The 21,521-nt window shown below is 44.1% G+C and overlaps 1 protein-coding gene across 3 annotated transcripts in view; it reads left to right on the forward strand.

Moving 5' to 3' along the window:
* The window catches only part of Nr4a3 (nuclear receptor subfamily 4 group A member 3), a 38,353-nt gene extending 23,160 nt beyond the window's left edge, over positions 1-15,193 (forward strand). For all 3 annotated transcript variants that reach the window (XM_036179282.1, XM_036179281.1, XM_036179283.1), the window contains exons 6-8: positions 248-447; positions 3,290-3,468; positions 14,728-15,193. In XM_036179282.1, the coding sequence (XP_036035175.1) occupies positions 248-447; positions 3,290-3,468; positions 14,728-14,975 (627 nt within the window). In that variant the 3' untranslated portion in view covers positions 14,976-15,193. The remainder of the gene's footprint in view (positions 1-247; positions 448-3,289; positions 3,469-14,727) is intronic.
* The last annotated feature ends 6,328 nt before the right edge of the window (positions 15,194-21,521 follow it).

Below are 21,521 nucleotides of genomic sequence, written 5' to 3' on the forward strand. Positions count from 1 at the left end.
CCCCAGATGACGTCGACAAACCCTGCACTGATGGGACTTGAAGGGACTTTTATCTATTGGATCATAACAATAAATTCATTTTATTTTATGTCCCAAGGCCATTGGAGGATCAGCTGAGACTGTGAATGTTAATAGGTTTTATAAAGGGGGGTAAGATTTAGGCATTGACATCTGGGCAGAGCCAGTCTCAAAAGATGGCGCCATCCCCATGCAATCAGGTTCATGCTGTCTGTGCATTATTTTCCAGTACTGTCCCACCGATCAGGCCACTGCAGGCACAGATGCTGAGCATGTGCAGCAGTTCTACAACCTCCTAACGGCCTCCATTGATGTGTCCAGAAGCTGGGCAGAAAAGATCCCAGGATTCACTGATCTCCCCAAAGAAGATCAGACGTTACTTATAGAATCAGCCTTTTTGGAGCTGTTTGTTCTCAGACTTTCCATCAGGTATGTTCTATTATTTTATCTTCCCTCAGCCTTCTCATTTATTGAAAAATAGAGATGAAATGTATTCAAACATTAAAACACTGAGCAGTGGAAACTATAAAGAATGGTGGAGTGGCATCCAGGACCCTGGGTTCCAGTCTGAGGTCCAACAAGAGTAGACACAATGTAAGGCTCTGAACAGAGTGTTGCCTCACTAGGAATCCAGAACTTTTCTATGCAAAATAGAGGATGGATGTGGTAGTCTCTTAAGTCTGTGGCTCTAGGACTGTTCTTGGGGTACAGATGGTGTTTGTAGAAATGCTGGGTTTGCCTTATGAGTTTCTATTTCACAAGTGACTGTTGAAACATTCCTGATGAGCCTCTGAAAGTTTCACAGCTGAGTTCTTGGGTCAAAAGATTTGGTCCACTCTCTAGTGTTCAGTGGCTGCAAACATGAGGAGGATGTGAATTCTGTCCATCATCTAGCTAGCTAGCTATCATTTGTTTATTTATTTATTTATTCATTCATTCATAGATAAATAGGTTCACTAGGTAGCTTAGCCTGACCTTAGACTCACAGCTGACCTTGAGCTTGGAATCTTGCCTGTTCCAACCTCCAGAGTACTGGGGATTCAGGTGTGCACTGCCATGCCCAATAGGAAGTGACTTTTCAGATAGCTTCAACTTCAGACCTACACTCCTCTCCACACATGTCATTCATATATATGTTTTTATTCACCCAGGGCATATTGAATTCCATCTCCCTTGCTTCATTTCAATACATATTTCAGAGATGGTACCTGCATTTCACCAGATATTATAAGAAAAATCATCATTCCCCTCTTTCTCTTCTCTACCACCTGGTTCTGTTTCATATTATAGCATCAGAAACTCATGTGTGAAGTGTAGCTCCTGTGCCTTGAGCTTGCGGGCTACAGAATAATACTGAAATCTATTTTAGCTATACTCTCTTGATTCTGAAGCCAGTGGTTGAAAGTCCACGTTCAAACTCTGAGGTAGAAACATTCTGTCTATCTGTCTCCTGAATGGGGGGATCTGAGGCAGAGATGGGATAGAGCTGTAGCAAGAGTGCCAAAGTTTAGCTTAATTTGCAGCCAGTCCAGTGCGTGTGAGAGCTGGGAGAGATGTGCCTGTCATCTGAGGCACATGGCAAGGGATTAGGCCGAAGATAAGCTCCATACAGGTGGACGCCACACTTCACCAAGCTCTCTGCAGTGCCTGTCTCCAAGAACAGCTCATCTTTGGTGCTCAGTAAATACCGGCTGAGTGAAGGAATGAATAAAGCTATTCATCCAGAAGCACAGTTAGAAAGACACTGGCTTGTGTGTGTGCGCGATTGACCTAGAGAGAGAAATATGAAGCACGATATTTTAAAGTTAAGGAAAAGCCAAGATTAGAGTAAGGATCCCACAGAATTGAGAATTCATTATACCTAATACTCTGAATCCTCTTGTGTGCTAGGCACTGTGCGTGGGCTTTCAAAAAAAAAAAAAAATCTTCATTTTCTTTAATTCTCTCTGCAACCTTAGGAAATTATGATTAAATTCCTGTTCCATAGATAAGAGAAAGGAAGTCCGGAGAGATGAAAGGAGCGCCCAAGGTTACCCTGCTAAGCCATCATGGCCAAGTAGAGGTTCCAGGGCCCCTTTTATGAGAGAGAAAGGGGATGGTTGCAGACACAGCATAAACCGTTGGCAAATTTAGAAACAGCCCTCTGTAGCCCCTTATTTTAGTTCAAGGAGATCCTGTGCTCTGCCACCTTGGACTCTGTGATTGGCACTTGGAGAAACTTGTTGCTTTGAATCTGCATAATGGAATTGTAGTGTCTAGCCTCCGGCCTTATCAGCTTCTGGCATTTAAGAAAATAAGGGGCAGCCTTGACTCAGGAGCCCCAAAGGGAAGTCTCCTGTTCACTGCAGAGAGAGGCAATTGTATGACTTTTCTTGAGGAAACCTCATAACAAAGGTCTATTCACCCCAGAGAGGGTACCAACAATAGGCCAAAGAAAGGCTTTTATCCAAGTTCAGGATGGGGAACCCGTATATTTACTGGGCTAATAGGGGCATGTGTGAGGGTTTGATTTCAGGAATGTGGGTGCCCTCCCCCAAAGCTGTATCACCAAAAAGTCATACCAAGCATGGATAATGACCTTGCAAAAGTTGCATAGATGGACACCCCCCTTTCAGTCAGTTTTCTACCTTTTATTAACTTCAACACCTCCCTTGACTGCATGTAACAGGGTGCAGCAGTGTTATGCACTTCTAAGTGTATGAAAGCAGAAGGGAGTCAGTGACTATGATCTCAGGTAAGGGTCTCATGACCCTCTCCTCACTCCTGTGAGAAACCCTAATTGGCCTGATGTTATGAAGGACTCCTGTGACCCCCCCCCCCATAAAATTACTTTCATTGCTACTTCATAACTTTAATTTTGCTACTATTTAAATTGTAATGCAAATGTCTGATACCCAGATTGTCTTAGGTGACCCCTGTGAAAGTGTCTTTTGACCCTGCCAAGGGGGTTACAACCTATAGGTTGGGAACCACTGCCCCTTGATAGTCTCTGAGTGCTTGCTTCTCCACATTTCATCCCAGCCAAGCTAGCAGCTGATTGATTCTTGCACTAGACAGCAGGTGTGTCACCCCTTGTTCCCTAAGGACATTATCACGGACAGATGGTCAGGTTGTTCAGTCCCGGGAGCACGCCTTTGTTCATGGCAGGACTGCACACACTTTCCAGTGCTGCCCCATGCTGATGTTGGTACCTGTGTGTTATGATGTTGCCATGTTAGCCAGACTGAGAGGACCTATTTAATGTGCCTCTCCCTCCTCTGCCCACCCCCAGGTCAAACACTGCTGAAGATAAGTTTGTGTTCTGCAATGGACTTGTCCTGCATCGACTTCAGTGCCTTCGTGGATTTGGAGAGTGGCTCGACTCCATTAAAGACTTTTCTTTAAATTTGCAGAGCCTGAATCTTGATATCCAAGCCTTAGCCTGCCTGTCAGCACTGAGCATGATCACAGGTAAGTGCCAGCTTCCAAAAGTCAGCGACCGTGTCCCCTTTTCTCTTGCCTGTGTCCAGGTGGCTTCTGGGCTTCTGTACAGCTAACTAGGAAAATGACTGCCCCTTTCCTGAAGTCCACCAAATTTGATCTAGTTTAAATAAAGAAAGCACGCATCCACAATTTACAACTCCTAGGAGCTTACAGGAGAAAGGATTGGTACTATTGAGTTATCATCAAAACCCAATTGCTCTGGAGCTCTGTTGGCTTTTGACCTGGCTGTTTTTACAAAAGGTTTCCGGGAAGATAATCTTAATCACCCTGCTATCCCAATAGGTCCCTTCCCAGCTCTTGCCTAGAGACCTAAAGTAAAGAACTACAGGCGTATGGAAGACAGCTTCATTTATTAATCCTGGTTGAGAGGGAATTGAGAATTAATGTGTTATTTGTCAAAAATGAAAATAACTCAAATCCACGGCTTTTTAAAACGTTCAAAAATGGAAGTATAAAACTCGTTTGGTTTCTGGGGCTGAGGAGATGGCTCAGGTGGTAAAGGACTTGCCTGGCAAGCACAAAGACCTGAGTTCAATCCCCAGAACCCATATAAAGAAGCTGGATGAGGTGGCATGTGCCTGTGACCCCAGCACTGAGGAGGTGGGGACAGGAGGATCCCTGAGGGCTCACTGGCCAACAAATTTTGCCTAATTGGTGAACTCCAGGCCAACAAGAAACTCTTATCTCAGGGAGGGTAGGTGGTATTCTTAAGGAAGATACCCAAGGATGCAATGATGTCATCTGCCCCCCCCCCCACACACACACACCATGAAAATACACACATAAAGAAATGTTCAGTTTCTGTATTATTCTACTCTCCTACTACTTGTCCCATCACCCTGTGCTCTGGAGGTGGTGCTGCTCTGGGTCTTCTTCATCCCTCATCCTTGAAGTGTCTTATTAGGTTGCATCTTAATCAGTGATACCAGAGCCTAGGGAGACAGTGACAGGATCTGAAGCTCATCCCCATCTTCTGGGTCAGACCCAAGCCCAGCTAGGCTGACTGGCTGTGGGTCTAGTTCAGACTGTATATGCTTTTGACTAGAGGAAACATTCCTCAGACAGGTAGGGAGTACTGATTGTGTCCTCAGCACAGCTGGCCTCTCCTTTCTGATGAAGCCTTGTTCTGCCTGATTCAATGGTTCTCAACCTATAAGTCATGACCCCTTGGGGAGGGTATCTAATGACCTTTTCACAGGGGTTGGCTAGGACTATCTGCATGTCAGATATGTATCAGTCATAACAGTTGCAAAATTACGGTTATGAAGTAGCAATAAAAATAATATTATGATTAGGGGTAACCACAACTTGAGGAACTGTATTAAGGGGTTACAGCATTAGGGAGGTTGAGAACAACTAGTCTAAGTACTATTGACATGCATCTGCTCAGGTCAACTTCTGTGAACCAAAGTCAGACATATGTGTGTGCCTCTAGAGGCCAGGCCAGTCATATGCCTGGCTGATTCTTCCTGGTCTTTGGTCCAGGGTAGGAAGCTCAGCTCTTAGGGCCATCATAGTCCTCCAAGACTGTGAAACAGAAGCAAAGATGGCCTCAGAGAGTACAGGTTCCATGGACAGGGCTTTCTGATGTCATAGCAGAGCGCCTCAAACATCGGTGTTTAAGACCCAAGCACAAGAGCTTCACTCCCAAGACTAATGAGACTAAGCCCCAAGATACCCTTGTCTTTTGGCTCTTCAGCTCCATTTCAGACCCATCCAGCATTTCCGGGACAGTTAGACTTCCAAAACTGCAAAGTATAGAATCCCATCATTTACAGAAGACGAAATCTTTTGTGCCTGCTTTAGCTGTCTGCGACCAAAACCAGTTCATTGCCATGTCACTGTGGAAATGGGAGCTGAATATATGCTCACTGGCCTACGGGCTGTCTCGCATGTCCCTGAGTTTTCAAAGATGGTGACACATCCCTGGAGGAGACAGAATGTGTAAATTAATCCACAGGATGCAGAGAGTTGAATGGGGACCAAGTGTCAAGAGATCACAGGTGAGGGAGCAGAGCGTGTCTCCAGGCTACTGTGGAGGGATTATAGGCATAAGTAAAAATGTCCTGAAGCTGTGGTGGATATGACTGACCTAAGTTCCACAAAGGAAATGGTGATGAGGGAAGCCACTGAATGACAGGAAGAGTGTTGCAGGACTCAGGGTCTCTCCTCAGCCTTCCACACCTAGTCAGGCAGGTGGGATCTGTCCTAAGAGGAACAAGATGGCCAACCTTGCATTCTAGAAAGATCTCCAGTGGCAGCTGACTTTGAGCACAGAGTAAGTGAGGGAGGAGAGCAGGATGGAGTTGTGCAGTGTTGGGACTGCAGCTCACAGCGAGGGCCTGACCAGGAGGCCCATCCTTGTTCTGTCTCACTCTGTGGAAGTTAATGGACACCAGGTACCTGAAGAATCCACACAGAATCCAGAGTAGGGACTAAGAGCAAGATGGTGCTCATCTCTGCATCCCATCTGTGTAGTGTTGTGATCAGAGCCGACCAGCCCACTGTCCACTCAGGTAGACATTTGCCAGAGGACCAGGCAGTTTGGCATGGCAGGAAAAGCATGGATTTCCAGTTCTAGCAACTCTTCTATTAATCTGGAGTCTGGTGTTTCATCAGCCAGGGCGATTGAGTAACACAGTTCTCTTCTCGGCGCTTCTGTTTCTTCATCCACACACTAGGAATAATAACATCCATTCCATAGGGTGGCAGTGTAGGTTACAAAAAACTACATTGATGATGTAGCCAAACTGGATTCATGACAGACATTAGATCTACTTATGTTTCTCCTTGGAGTGGCAATAACAGAGGCTCCCTCCAGCTGGGCTCATATGTGTCCTTGGAAACCTTGACCAGTGCAAAGTGAAACTCACTGGCATGAAGAAAAGTTGGTAGCTTTATAAGACAGTATGAGTTGGCATGATGACTCACACATATAATTCCAGCACTCAGGAGACAAGAGGATCATGAACTCAAGGCTAGTTTGTCCTACATGGTGAGTTCCAGACCAGCCTGTCTCAAACAAAACAAAGCAGGGCAGTATAGTATGTTTGGTGATTACTTCCTTAGACACTTGAGAGACTCAAAGGGGGACAGTGATTACAAAGTGAATATGCTAGACTGACAATGGGCTGAGTGATTTGTCTTCAGGTCTTTCCTACAGGGCAGCTCCAGTTCCTGCTAGCCTTCACAGCCTCCATCAGAGGTGCTGCATATATTACACAAGCAGAATTAGCCCTCCAGCGTCACAGAACTCTTGGGATTTGGTGTCAGGGGAGGTTTGGGATGCATGAAAGTGTTGGACAATAGAGAAAAAAGAGCCTAGAAAGCAATGCCCACTGCTTCGAATATGCACTAGCACTTGAGTCTGCATTCCCCAAAAGCCCTGGCATCTCAGGAAGCCTTATAATCAGAAAGAGTGGTTGTGGAGCATCAGATGAGCCCTAGGGATGAGAAAATGCATCCAGAGATCTGTTGGTTCTGAAACCAGAGAGGGACTTGTGGAAGGGTAAAGGTTTTACACCCTTAGCCAGTCACACTTCCAGAGGACAGCTTCAGGAACTGGATGGTTTACTCAAACATGGATGTCTCCCCCAATTTACTTTCTTCTTCCTCCCCTTCTTTCTAATCCCCTCACGAAATACTGAGTGGTGAGATGGGACAGGAAACAGTTTCTTCCGGATCACTCTCCCTTCCTACAGGAACAGGAAGTTCCCTACAGTTGTGGCTTTCACATGGTCTCTGGGTCCCCAGTTCATCTACCCTAAACGTTGCCTCTTGCCAAAGTTGATTCCCTGGAGCAATGGGAAGGCTTTGCTTCTTTGCCACTGACAGGGTACAGTGTGTTACTATCTGCTTGTACTCCTCCAAACAGAAAGTTAGTGTGGATTTATCATTTTATAAATGTTGGGTATTGGGGCCTCTCCATGCCAGGCTGTCAGTGTGTGGGAAAGAGGAGAGGAGCTGGGCATGTGTCCTGCTATCAGGAAGTTTGTAGTGTAAGATAGAAGACAAGGAGCTCTGTGCATGGTGATTAGTGTTTAGGTTCTTCTATTTTGGTTTGGTTTGGGTTTGGGTTTTTGGTTTTCTGTGACAGTGTCTCACTATGTATCCCTAAGTGTCCTGGAATTCACTATGTAGACCAGGCTGGCCTCGAACTCACAGGGGTCTGCCTGCCTCTAACTCCTGACACCACGTCTTTAATCCCAGTGCAGAGGAAGTCTGGGTAATTGCTGTGTTTGGGGGAATTACAAACACTGGAGGTACTGGTTATGAATAAATTCCCAAAGCAGTAGCATGTAGACATAAAGGACGTTCCAACTCAGGGGAACCAGAGGTCCAGGGTATGGCCATGAATCACCCCAGCATGGTTGTGGGAAAATTGTGGATGGCTAATGACTTTCCTTCTGTATTTAATCACATGCACGACCTGAGAAGAAAGATGAGAACATTTCACAGAGTCCAGGCTATGATTCTGAATGACTATGTGTTCTGGGGTAAGCACAAAAGGCAGAGGCAGGAGTCCCCTCTGGAGACACCAGCTTGAGTGTCTCTGAGCTGTGGGAAAGAGTAAAGGATTTTCAGAGAAACAACTGACTGTTGAGACCTTTACCTTGTGGCCTCATACTGTGAATTAACCTTGGACTATAAGCTTTTATTTCTCATCTAGTGATTGATAGGGAAATATGATCAAATGGGTCCTTTGGAGTGAGATTGTAGAGGACATTTTGATGGCCAAATGGAGTTTTTTGAAAATTCCCCAAGGCATTCCTTTCCAGACTCAAGTATTCTGTCAGGCAAAATAATGAACCCTTTCTCCTCTAGCTATTTTTCTTGGTCTTCTTGGGACATAACCTCTAAGACAGAGGAGGAAGAAAGGCAGATCTAGGGAATGTGGTAGGATCAATAGTTGGCTGATCTCCATCTGTCTTTCTAAAGCTCCCCTGCTCACTTTGAATACTTGGCCATTCTGAATTTTCATCAAATACAGCTATCAGCTACATGGCAAAGGGAAGTATGGGTGAAATTTGACGGAATAATATAGTTTGGAAAAGAAAGGGGGCAGTTTCTGGATTTGGAGATTAGAGATCGAAGTGTAAGTCTTTATCTGGCCACTTCCTAGCAGCATGATTTTGGGCAATCATTTTTTTTCCTGAAAACTATTTGTTTTCTTTCTCATGGAGATAAGGTCTTAGACCATTTAGGTTGCTATAAGAAAATACCACAGCATGGGTAACTTATAAACAATAGAAATTCCTGTCCAGCACCTCTGGAGGACCCTTCTAAACCACCCCCACCCCTCTACCCCCACAATGCTACCACATTGAGAGTTAGACTTCAGCACATGAATGGGAGCACATTAAGATCATAGCAAATAATAACATGTATTTGTAGGTTTCTTATAAAGAATAAACTAGTGTGTAGCCTTATGGGGTGGGGGGAATCATCCAAACCTTCACTGTTATTATCCTAAATGTTGGTTTTCATCAAGAGCTAACTGTTCTTAGAATCTATGAATGTATTTAGTTTCCATACAATTGCATATATATGATACATTCAGGACTTTTCTTTGCTTATGCCTTTTTATGGGCTTCATGACAGCAGCAGGGCGGTGATGCCAATATCTTGGCTTATTGTTCTCCAGTCTTTGAATATGCAATGATGTATGCGTGCTTCCCCTCAGACAAAGCAATGGCTGGAGACACTCTAAAGAAGCTCCATTACATTCCTCCTTCCCACTCTGTGTACTGATTGTGAACATTTTTCAGTGTCACGATTTTCTGTGGTGGCAAGGGTTTTGCCATTCAATTCACATCAATGTGATAGTATTTATTGAACCTGGGGAGATAGCCCAGTGGGAAATGACCTCAGTGTAAGCATGAGGACCGGGGTTCAATCACTGGCACTCATGTAACCCCAGCAATGTGGAGGAGACAGAGAGAGGAGATCCCTGGAGCTCATTGGCCAGCCAGCTACCTGAATCAGAGAATTCTAGATTCACTGAGACTCTGTCTCAAAAATTAAGATGCAAAATGATAAAGCCTCTGCATACACATGTACACATGCACCCACACATACATACAAACAAATATGAAAACACACTCACAATTTCCTACTGAAGCTCATTCTAGGCACTTGGGATATACACTGGTGCCCAAACCAAAGTCTTGGGGCAAAGAGGATTTCATTGATCTTTAAAATTACCTTAGTGTATGACCAATATTAATTGAACAAATGGCTTGTAAATATCAGCAAATCTCTCGTTAGAAAAACCTAAATTATTTTTTAGCCTACTATTGTTGTTAGAAAATAGTCTGACTTCCCAAGAGCTGCCTAATTTCAATTTAGATGGATTCAGTTGATGTTTGTGGTATACCTGCCACATGCCAGGTGCATAGTCCCTTAACCTTAAAGAGCCGTGGTCTTGGAGAGACAGACACCCACTCAAAGGCAGGAAAGCACTTGTACACATCAACCTGTGGCTTCCTGACCAGTGTGGGTTCTGGGACTGCCCACCAGTCAGTCAAGGATATGTGACTCAGCCAATGGCAGCGGCAGCATGACTTCCTAGAGAAAGAGGTGAGGCTTAGAGCAGGAAGTCCCGTTTGCTGTTTGCTATTTCACAAACAGCTCCATTTCTCTTCCGTGTTGGCTGGAACTGTGTTATCTCTAAGTTGGCCAGTGCCCCCAAGAGCTGCTCAAAAAGCTGGCTGGGGGGATGGGCTACTACTGAATACTGTCTCTCCCTTTCTCCATCCACTGCTCTCTGCTCCCAGGAAGAGAACCTGGGGCTTCCTTGACCGGCCAAGAGGTAGTAGGGAAAACCGTAAAACAGCAAAAGTTAGCTCAATGTAAGAAGCTGAGACAAAACTGTTTGAAATTGGAATAAGCCCCCTTGGGAGAACCCCATAGGCAGAACCATGGGGAATTAAAATAAGCTGCCTTGGGAAGTGACGTTTGGAGAGACTAGGTGAACACAGGGTAGAGATGCTGCCCAGCAGCTCTGAGGGACAAGGACTGACTGAGGGTCAAGGGTTGAGCTTCTCGTCCTGGCATACAGAGCACTGGACGTAGTGTTGTATGTTGTGGCTGTGTGGGCCGCGGGCAGGGCCCAAGGTTCTGTAGTTCTCCAAGCCCCAAAGTTATGTTGACACTGCTGGGCTGGAAGCCATTCTTTGAGGAACAAGGGAACCTATTGGTAATTGGGATTCTTTGATATTAATAATAGTTAATATTTATTAGTCAGTACTCTGGCAGTGTGCCATGAATTTCACATGCGTGGTCCTGATGTTGTTTAATAAATTTGGAAGTACCTGGGATGGATCACAGCAAGGAAGCCGGTCAAAAGCAATTAAAACAACATAGGCAGCAGATAGTAGAGATCTTCTCCAGAGGAAGTGGGAATTGAGAGAAGAACACAGATGTAAGGAACACCACCCAGAGAGTAACGGAAGTTACTGGGATAGGTTAAATTAATAGCTGCCCCCCTCCCCGAGAAGGGATCCCCAGAAGAGTTTGGAGGAAGATTTCCACACAAATGAACTCAGAGCCATGGGCAACATGGATAGTAACGAATTGGGTTTTAAATACGGAGAGTATTGCCAAGTATTTATTAAGCGCCTACTATGTGCCTGGCATTATTCCAAGTACTCTGCATGTAAAGATCATTTAGTTCTCACAGCAAGACAAGAGGCAACCACCACTTTAGCCCCCTTTCAGAAGCGTGGAAACAGACCCAAATCGCCCAGATAATAGCTGACAGAGCTGGTGGAAACAGCCCCAGAGTCACCCAGCTAGTAGCTGCCAGAGCTGAGAGGTACAGAGAAGAAGTGTCTGCGTGGGAAGTGTGAGCGTTTATAAAGTTCTTTACTATTGTGAGTGTCTTACCAACTCCCAACTTATCCTTCCAATCTGAGACACTTCCACATTTAGTGTCTGTTTAATCATTTCGTAAACAGCTTCGGTCTTCTGTCTTACAGATTCATCTATCAGATGCATATTAGGTGTCCCTGATGTGTTAGGATTGGTGCAGGAGAGGGGACCACAGTGAGCAAATACAGGGCATTTCTCCAGGGAGCTTAAATCTAGGGAAGGAGGCAGGCAACTGTCACACAAATATCGGATTTCAAACTTGCATGTCCTGCGAAGGGAGAAGATCCTGTATTCTAAGAGAATCTGACCTAGACGAGGAGCCGAGAAGGAAGCTTCCTTGACGGAGTATTGGATCTGAGATGAGTGGATCTTAACTGGCTGAAGGGGAAGAACATGAGCGCAGACTTAAGTGTCTCTTTATTTCACTCAACCAATCCCACCTGCTCCCTCTCCTCCCCCTTCTCTTCACCTCCTCTCTTCCTTCTTCCTCTCCTCCTACCTCCTCTTCCCCTCCAACTCCATCTGTCTTCCTCCTGCCCAGCAGAGCCGTCTGTGACCCGGATAGCTAACAGGCACAGGAATCCAAGCTTGTCTTTAGATGAGAAATGCCCCACCAGGCAGAGTGTGCTGTTTTCGTCCCCACTGTCTATAGCACTGTTTGCCACAGATCAGGTACTTAATAAACATCTATTGAAAGAAGTAATTAGCCACTAGTTAATTAGATTCACAGAAACTAAGAGGATACTAAAGGAGGGCCGGTTTATATCAGAATGAGGAGAAACTTTCTAACCGTTAGAGGCAATGAAAGGCAGATACAGCCACCCCGGGAGCCAAGTTCTCCCAGTTTTGGTTTGAAAGAAGCTGGCCACTTGTGAATGTCAACCCTAGGCAATTCACTTAACTTTTAGTCGTTTTACATATTAATTAAAGATAACAGATCATCCTGTCTCTTTCTGAGCTAAAATAGTCTAAGTAGAAGAGTAGAAACTAAGGGCTATTAGATGAGTTTTATCAGCAGGTTGAAATGACTGACCTGCTCATCTAGCTGGAACCTGACTCTGGTTTTGTAGTACCTTAGAGTGGACAGTCTTCTCTTAGGTGGGAATTTAAACGAAGAAGATCAAATCCCTTCCAATTTACAAACACAATGTTTGTGATGCATGTCTAATACTTAACTGTGACTATAAATTCTGTTTTGACGTCTTGGAAATGCTTGAAATAAAATACTGAAAGGCAGGATGAATATTGTATAAATCCAATGCAAAAAGCTTGTTGAGTGAAATCATGGTGCAGGAGGACGGGGGAGTGGATTCATTGCTGAGGATCCAACCCAGTGCATCACACACTCTAGGAGAGTACTCTACCACTGAGCTGCATCCCTTCTGCCCAGAAAAAGCTTAATCTTCTATAATTCTCTAGGAAAGGAGAAAATCCAAATATCTGACTCCCCCTTTCCCTCTGTATTTATGAACTCTGCATTTCAGCTCTGTAGCTGTTGGCCAATTTGCCAAGGAGGAGGGGGAGGGTGTCCCTTCAACTAAATGTCAGTGATTAGAATTTTAAGAAATTTTAAACTGCTGAGAAGGTTCCAGACACTTGGTGACTCCCTGGTGATCTGAAAACCTTGCTGTCTGCTGGCAGGAGTACACAGAGCCTGAATTTTTATCTTAGCTCCTATGGAAAACTAAAGAAGCCACAGACCTTGTGAGTGGCCACAGCAACAAAGGAGTGAGGTGCCTTTGGCTCCTAACAGGAGTGTCTGAATTCCTCAAGGAATTCCAGGCCCGGTTGATCCAGCTGGCAGGAGGTATCGATCTCCTCTTCAATTCGCTGAATAAATAATGGTTGCCATAGTTATTGAGCAAGGCGACTGGCTGGAGAGCAGAGAAAACTCCATGCTCCTGTCTGTGAGTTTGGCCATGAGAAAGTCTGGCTCTAAGGTCCCACAATCAATCAGCCCCCGTCCTGCATCACATCCGACAAATTGCTCAGTTTCTTCATCCTGATAATGAGTGTGGGAGCTTGGATGCTCTGTGAGACAGGAGGCCCTGGAAGCATGGGAAAGCCTCTGTTAATGGACCGGCATTTGATTGTGAGAGATGCCTCCTCTCCCGAGCTTGTAAATCAGATTTAATGTGTCTCAGTGCTAATAGAACTTACTATCAGCAAGTTAGTGCTTGACCATGTTATACATATGTCAGGGCTTCACGAAGGACTATCTCCCACCTTGTTCTATTTAACAGTTTTCTCCAAATAACACTAACCTAGAAATTTTAAAAGAAAGGTAAAAGAGCCAACCAGTTTTCTCATGACCATGTTCACACTTTGTTTCTTTTCATCCTTTATGTGAAGAAAAAGTTTTTACACATTTATTTCGTGTGTATGTGTGAATGCATGTACATTCTACAGTGCATTTGTGAAGGTCAAGAAGACAACATGGAGGAGTCATTTCTCTCTGTCTACCATGTAGAGACCCTAGACTAACCTCAGATCATCAGGGTTGGCACCAAATGCCTTCACCTGCTCAACCAATCTCATCAACCCCAGATTTTTAGTATTATTTTTATATAGATGCGACCACAGCCTAGGTACTCTTCCATATTCTCTGCTTCATTTAATGTTACTTATATTTTTTTCATCTTGTTTAATAATCTTCAGACTTATCCCTGATTGGTTTTAGGATCTTATGGCCATGACATTATTTACTCAACAGTTCCCCTCTTCTCTGACTGTCTCTCTCTTCCTTTGTTTGGGTTCTTGGGTGTGGAGTGATAATAGATAAGTGCTGCCCCAAATATTTCCATACATACAAGGTTGTTGTTTTCAGTTGGCTTTCTTCTTTGGATAAATTCCCAAGAATAGGGTAGCTTGGTCAGAGGCTGGGAACATTTTATACCTCTTGAACCTTCCTGCCAAATTTGCCACCTGGTTCTATGTTTTGGGGAGAACAAACAAACCTCTCTGCAGAACCCAGCTGCAAGCAGGGCTCCTCAAGGCTCACGTTCAGTGTTTCCTCTGAGCCTGAAGCACTGGGGCTCGGCGTTTAGTGGGAGGTTTGCACCTGGCTGACCAAGCCAAGTAGGCAAGACTGGCTGGCCAGCAAGCCTCAGGGATATGCCCATTTCTGCCTCCCCAGTGCTGGGATGATAAGAGTGTGCCTCCATACCTGGTGGTTCTGAGGACTCGAAAGCAGGTCCTGACAGAGCCACTAGCTGAGCTAACACCCAGTCCACAAAGGGCACTCTAGTTGTAAAACGCCTGACTCATCTGGCAGAAAAGGAGAAAGAGCTTGAACAGGACTTCGAGTGCCTTTTGACCTGGCCGCCAAACTTACCCTCCTCTGTTCTTCTGCAGAGCGACATGGGTTAAAAGAACCAAAGAGAGTGGAGGAGCTATGCAACAAGATCACAAGCAGCTTAAAGGACCACCAGAGGAAGGGGCAGGCCCTAGAGTCCACCGAGCCCAAGGTCCTGCGTGCGCTGGTGGAACTGAGGAAGATCTGCACCCAGGGCCTGCAGCGCATCTTCTACCTGAAGCTGGAGGACTTGGTGGCCCCACCTTCTATCATCGACAAGCTCTTCCTGGACACCCTGCCTTTCTGAGCAGGGAACCTCTTGCTCTGCTGGCATCTGATCATTAAGCTAGCAAAAGGATGGGTCTGAACACCTGCCCCTCTGTCCTTCCTTCAGGGGAAAAGCAGCTCCCACAGAACGCAAAGACTTTTTTTTTGTTGTTTTTTTTCCTGGCACCTTTCCTTACAATCTGAAGCCAGGAACCTTGCAGAGTATTGTGTTGGGGTTGTGTTTTATATTTAGGCTTTGGTGGGTGGGGTGGGAGGGGGTATAGCGTTGATGAGGCTTTTCTAAGAAATCGCTGACAAAGCACTTTTGGATGATGCTATCCCAGCAGAGGGGGAAAAGGATAATATAACTGTTTAAAAACTCTTTCTGGGGAATACAGTTATGGTTGCTTTGTGTTTAAAAACAAGAACAGCCAAGGGCTGTTCACCAGGGTAGACTGTGTCTTAAGACTGATCCCTTTACAATATACTTCCTGTATCAAGGGTACATATGTCATGCAAGCAAGGCAGAAAATTCCCTTTCCTTCATTTCTTTCTTCTTAAAAAAACAAAACAAAACAAAACAAAAACAAATGGCTAAAGACAGAAAATTATCTACAAATCAGACTTAGCAAAATGATAATGGCTGTTTGCTTCCGTATACAAGTGCAATTTTTTAAAGTGCTGTCTTACTAAGTCGTGTTTGTGAACTCTCCCTTATTTTACATGCAAATAAGGAGGCAGTCATGTTAGCAAATGGCACGCTCATTTTCCTAGCAAAGGCTTGATCCACCTGCCCTGTAGAACCCTTCGGAGGTATGGCCCGTCTAAGACTTTCAGGCTGTTCTTGATGGAATCTGACCCCTGATGACTATCCAGCTGTCCTGAAGGGGATCAGGTTATAAAATGGATTGCATACAACTGCATTCATTGTATCCTATCAACCTGGACAGAGTTCTCTAAACCTACTAAGGTTGTCGCAATGTCTGGTTCATCCATTCAGAAGCCCAAGGAGTGTTGGGAGAATCAGTCAAGTATTTGCTTCCCCTCAAGGAGAACATGCAAATAAGTAGGAACTGGGTCATACAGGGTAAGCACCAGAGGTGATAAGGATTTATATATATATATATATATATATAATTTAATTTTTGTTATTGGTTAAAGAGACAATTTTGGAAAGCAAGCAAATCATTTTTTTTAATAGTATTAACGTGAGTACTAGAAAAGATTAGTGGGTTGCAGTTCAACATTCCGTGTTTGTGCCCCTTTTATATGTTTCTACTGTTGATGCCATATTGTTATGAAATAATTTGTTGCATAGTGTCCTTATTTGTATGAACATTTGTATGCACGTTATATTGTAATAGCTTTGCCTGTATTTATTGCAAGACCACCAGCTCCTGGAGGCTGAGTTACAGAATAATCAAATGGGGTGTTCGTGGTGGCTTGGATACACCATTAGAAATTAAATAAGCATATATATATATATATAAACATAGCAGGTTACATATATATTTATAATGTGTCTTTTTATTAACCATTTGTACAATAAATGTCACTTCCCACGCCATTATTTTACCCTTCATTTGCAGTGACCTTTAAGGCAGCACTGTTTAGCACTTTGATATGAAAATTTTGCTTATGTTTTGCTAAATTCAAATAATGTTTGAAGATTTTTAGGTCTAAAAGTCTTTATATTATATACTCTGTATCAAGTCAAGATACCTTTGGCCGTTTTGCTAAGAATCAAACTTTGAATGTCAAACTGGTGTCACAGTAGCTTTTGTTAGCTTTAAATCATTTTTGCTTTAGTCTTTTAAAAAAAAAAAACAAAACTATGCTGTTTATATTGTCATTAAATTATACAATCAAACAAATACCAAATGAATTGCCTAATTGCTGCAAAGTATATCCCAGATAACAAATCATATCCTCTCCTCTTTTGTTTTGTGTTTTTCCACATCATTCAGATATTTGATTGTGTATTTTGTTTGTGTGAGATTTTTATGAAAGATATTACTTTTCTTTCAAGATGACAGGGCCTGGAATGTTAGGATTTTGAACTTCAGACTTGGAAGGGGCCTGGCTCCTCATCTGGTCAGATCTCCTGAAAGTCACAACGGAGGAAAGTGGGGCCATCACAGGGCAGACCGCTGTGAGAGACTTGAGACTAGGACTGAATTCACCTTTCCTTAGTCCTTCCCTACAACTCACTGCATCTCTAGGAAAATAGACTTTTAAACAGAGTCACTCATGTTAACATTTCACCTGCAGACAGCCTTGAGTAAAGTAGTGCTTTGGCATTAATTTGATGAGCTTATATGCAAACATAATAAACACTATTAAATATCAGGAAAGCTAACATTTCACGCCAGATCGCTTCAGACCAAATTCAAATCGAATTTGAATAAATTAGAAGTACTGAGCATACATAACCTTCTTGTGCACCTTGAGTATTCGAAAGTTAATCCTTGTTTGGGTCCTGTCTGAAAAGCAGAGCAGCAGCACAGTGCTCTAGGGAAATGCTGTTCCTTTTTGTCAGCCCATGGGATGGAAGGGAGAGGACTGTCTAGGCGTATCTGCTGGTTTAAAGAAATAAGGGCACTGTTTCAGTCCCAGGGCAATGCTAGTGCTAAAAGGAAAGACCTATACAGCCAGTACTCTTCTGTCTTCCATAGCTATCACAACCATGAGAGCTTCTCAAGTCATCGAGCTGTTCAATTTTTTTTCTTTTTTAATGTTGACACACGAGTGTACGCAGAGTGGATGGCACACAGGCTCTGAGGAGGACAAGCATTAGCGCAGGTGATTCCTCCCCTGGAGGGAGTGCTCTCTTAGTGTGAACCCACCCTCAGCTGGAAAGCCGGAATCTACCCGCTGTTATTGGAGAGTGCCTTGCTTTTGTTTCAGATGGCTGAGTTTCCCAAGCCCCTCTTCTCTAGCAGCATTGCTTTTTAGTGTGTGTTAACCTGTGGTTTGAAGGAAATGCTCTTGTACATTAACAATGTAAATTTAAATAAGTAAATTAAATTACATTTTACCAATGGCTACCGGTGTGTTGAATGGGCATGCTTCCTTTAACAGCTTTCTCTTAATCGGTATAGTAATATTTACTGTGAAGTCTTTAAATGCATCCACAAATGGATTTTTTTTAAAGGCTTAGTGATGCTGCAAAGTTAATAGATATTCTGAATTGGGAATAGATTAAACCTCAGTGATTGGGAAGAAGGGTGCTCTAAATTCAATAACCATTTATTGACTGTTTCCTGGGGGCAAGGCATGCTGGTGCACCTAGGAGACACACACACACACACACACATACACACACACACACACACACACACAAACATTGTGTGAAACTACAATTTTTTTTCCCAACTGCAGATAATGTGGATGGAACTAACCATTTGTTGCCTGGTAGTCTTTTTAGAGGCAAGGAGGAATTTTTTGCATCAAGATGATATTGCTTGTGAACTCAAAATTATAGACTTGAGGCTGTAGTCTTCCAAGACTGAGCACTGTGCTCTGCTCCGCCCCCACCCCCTCCGCCTGCTTTATTTTATTGCTGCTGCCTGGACCAAAGCTCCTTCTTTCTGAAGGCTGCAAACTCATCCCCAAACTTCAGAGAGTCTCAGTCTTTGTGAGCTGATACTTTGAAAATAGAAATACTCTGGTTATTCTAAGGAAGTTCAGCAGTCTGCACATTAGGCATTTTCTGTGACAACTAAATCCAGTGTGAAGCTTAGGAGTCAGGCCATTCTCCCGACTTGTCAACAGCAGGTTCATTAGCTCAACTATAAAATATGCCTAGTAAGAAACAAAGGAGAGATGTAGCAGATCTCCATCCATATATGAATTAAAATCAATGGTAAGCCAAAAGCAAAACCAATAATAAATAATAATAATAATAATAATAATAATAAATGAAGCCCTTTTCTGGAGACCCTAGGGACAAAGACCTGGTTTGAATAAGAAGGGGCAGGAGACCAGGGATAAATAAATCAGATTTGCCTGTAGGTGAAATTTACAAATGTACAGGGATGTACACAGAAAGTTTGTTGTTGACTTTTTTCCATTGTGGGAAACAAACATTACATAAGAAGTACCACCATTGTAACTGTACAGTTCAAAAGTGGTACATACATTTACACTGAGCAAGCAGTTGCAAGAATTTTTCCGTCTTGCAATGCTGAAATGATATCCATTAAACAGCAGCTCCCCATTTTCCGCTCAGAGCCCCTGGGAGCCATTTCTGCCTCTGTCAATTGACCGCAGGATTTGCACCTCTCTGTCTAGCTGATTTCACTTAACAGTCTGAAGCCCGTGCCACAATTTATTTCTCTTCTAAGGCTAAATACTCTATTGTAAGGTATCGTCCACATTTTGCTTAGCCACTCCTCTGTCAGTGCGTACTTGGACCATACTCACCTTCTGGCTGTGGTAAATAACAGGGGAATAACAAAAAGGTGTTCCAACGTCCTAACACCCTGCTTTCCCTTCTCTGGCTAACTGTTGGCCTCTGGGCCTAAGTAGGATTTAAATGCTTTCCAAGAACAGTCTTGATTATATGTGCATTTTGTTATTGTTTTGGTTTGGTGACTTGGGGTTTTGTGTTTTGCCTTAGCTGCTGATTTCAGAGGGTCCTCCACTAGTTCCTTCTTTCAGGAAAGATCTGAAATTTTCTTCCCAATTTTGGATATTTATAAAGCCTTTGTTCTAGAGGTAGACTAACAACTGAAAAAAACAAAATCTAAGAGGCTTTCAGTGCTGGCCCAGATATTTGTCTTTGAAAGCCCTCAGCCAATTGAAAAATTTCCAGGTATTAAAGGATGAGTATGCGTGAAGACCACCATGGAGACAGAATCCCATATGTAAAAAGCAAAGAGCCTTTATTTTCAAGCTCGAAGCTTGGAGCTTGGACTCTGTCTGACACAGTGATAAGAGCAGAGAGCCCCACGCCCAGGCAGAGTGAGGTTTTTACCATAGCAGAGGTTGGTGTGAGGGGATTTCCAGGGTTCAGGACCCCAATTGGCTGACATTTGTCTAGGGGTATAAGGAATATTTGGAATGTCAGATATTTCCCCTTAGATGCAGGCCCTCCCTGGGTGGGGTCAGCTCATGGCTTTTTCTGGATGTGGCTGTTACCTGCCAGTAAGCCTGTTAAAGAAGCTGTGTCTGGGCCTCTACGCCTGTCATGGCAGTTGTGTGGTCAAGCTGGGCCACCCACAACAGGATGGACAGAATTTGTGGTAGTTTGAATGTAATTTAACCCCCATAATCTCACAGGGATTGGGACTATTAGGAAGTGTGGCTTTGTTGGAGTGGGTATGGCCTTGTTGGAGGAAGTGTGTCACTGTGGGGGTAAGTTTTGAGGTTTCCTATGCTCAGGATACCACCCAGTGTCTCAGTCTATTTCCCATTACCTGCAAGATGTAGGACTCTCGGCTACTTCTCCAGCATCATGTCTGCCTGCACGCTGCCATGCTCCCCTTCATGATGATAATGGACTGAACCTCTGAAACTGTAAGTGAGCCACCCCAGTTAAATGTTTTCATTTATGAGTTGCCATGGTCATGGTGTCTTCACAGCAATAAAAACCCTGAGATAGAATTCTTCAGGAAATGTTTCCCAGAACCTTCCTCGGCATTGTCCCCAAGTTTTTCTGTGACACTGACAGGGATACCATGACTCATGTAGCTGTGTGACACCCTCCCATCCTTATTTATTGCTCCCATCTCTATATCAGGACCATTCCATGATTCCATTAGAGTCAAGGGGTCATCAGTCCCTTCAGTCACCGCTGTGATGTGCCCACCTCTCACACCTCCAGAGGTATGTGATTTGGGGGGAAGAAAAGAGAGATCTAACATTGATTGAGTTCCTAATCTACACCAGAGATTCTAGCAAGCCTATTTACCCAAGGTGCCATCTAAGGCTTAGCATTTCTCAGTGATTTTCCTCAGTCTAGAAAGGAGGAGAGGGGCTGGGAGAGAATAAAGCTATAACCGAAGATCCCACAGACAGCATGTGGGATTTGAATACAGGCCGGCACCTCTCTGCCGCCCCTCATTGCCTTCTGGAATTCACTCACTAACCACCTGCTCCTGCATAGAACTGAAGCCACATAACCTCAGTTCCCTGCTCATGAGCAAAGGGTAGTAACTCCACCCCAGTGCCATAGCCATACTCCAGGAAATATTTGTCCTTCCTGCCTCAAACTGCTGGATTCTCTGTGGCCCTGGCCGTGCTGCCCCCACAGTTCTCAACCCCATCCCCCACTAACCTCAGGCACACTGGACTGTGTAAGGATCAGGTGCTGGCTTCTTGGACTCCCTTCAGGTTCTTCTTTTGAAACACCAGTATTCTCTCTCCTCAGAGCAGACTCCACATATCACTCTTGCCTCCTGAAGTTCAGAGGACTTAAAACTTGTACTCCTGAGGCCCCACCCCTATCTGAAGAGCTAGTGACAGTTAATGGCTGCTGGAGGAGGGAGAGTCACTTTTCTTTAGGCGTGTGGCTACCAGTAGGCTTCCCAAGCCTGGGTAGATGATGCCATGCCTGTGGGATATAGGCAGCAAGAACTTGACT

This window comes from Onychomys torridus, chromosome 2, assembly GCF_903995425.1.
Source record: "Onychomys torridus chromosome 2, mOncTor1.1, whole genome shotgun sequence".
In the NCBI taxonomy this organism is placed as follows: domain Eukaryota; kingdom Metazoa; phylum Chordata; class Mammalia; order Rodentia; family Cricetidae; genus Onychomys; species Onychomys torridus.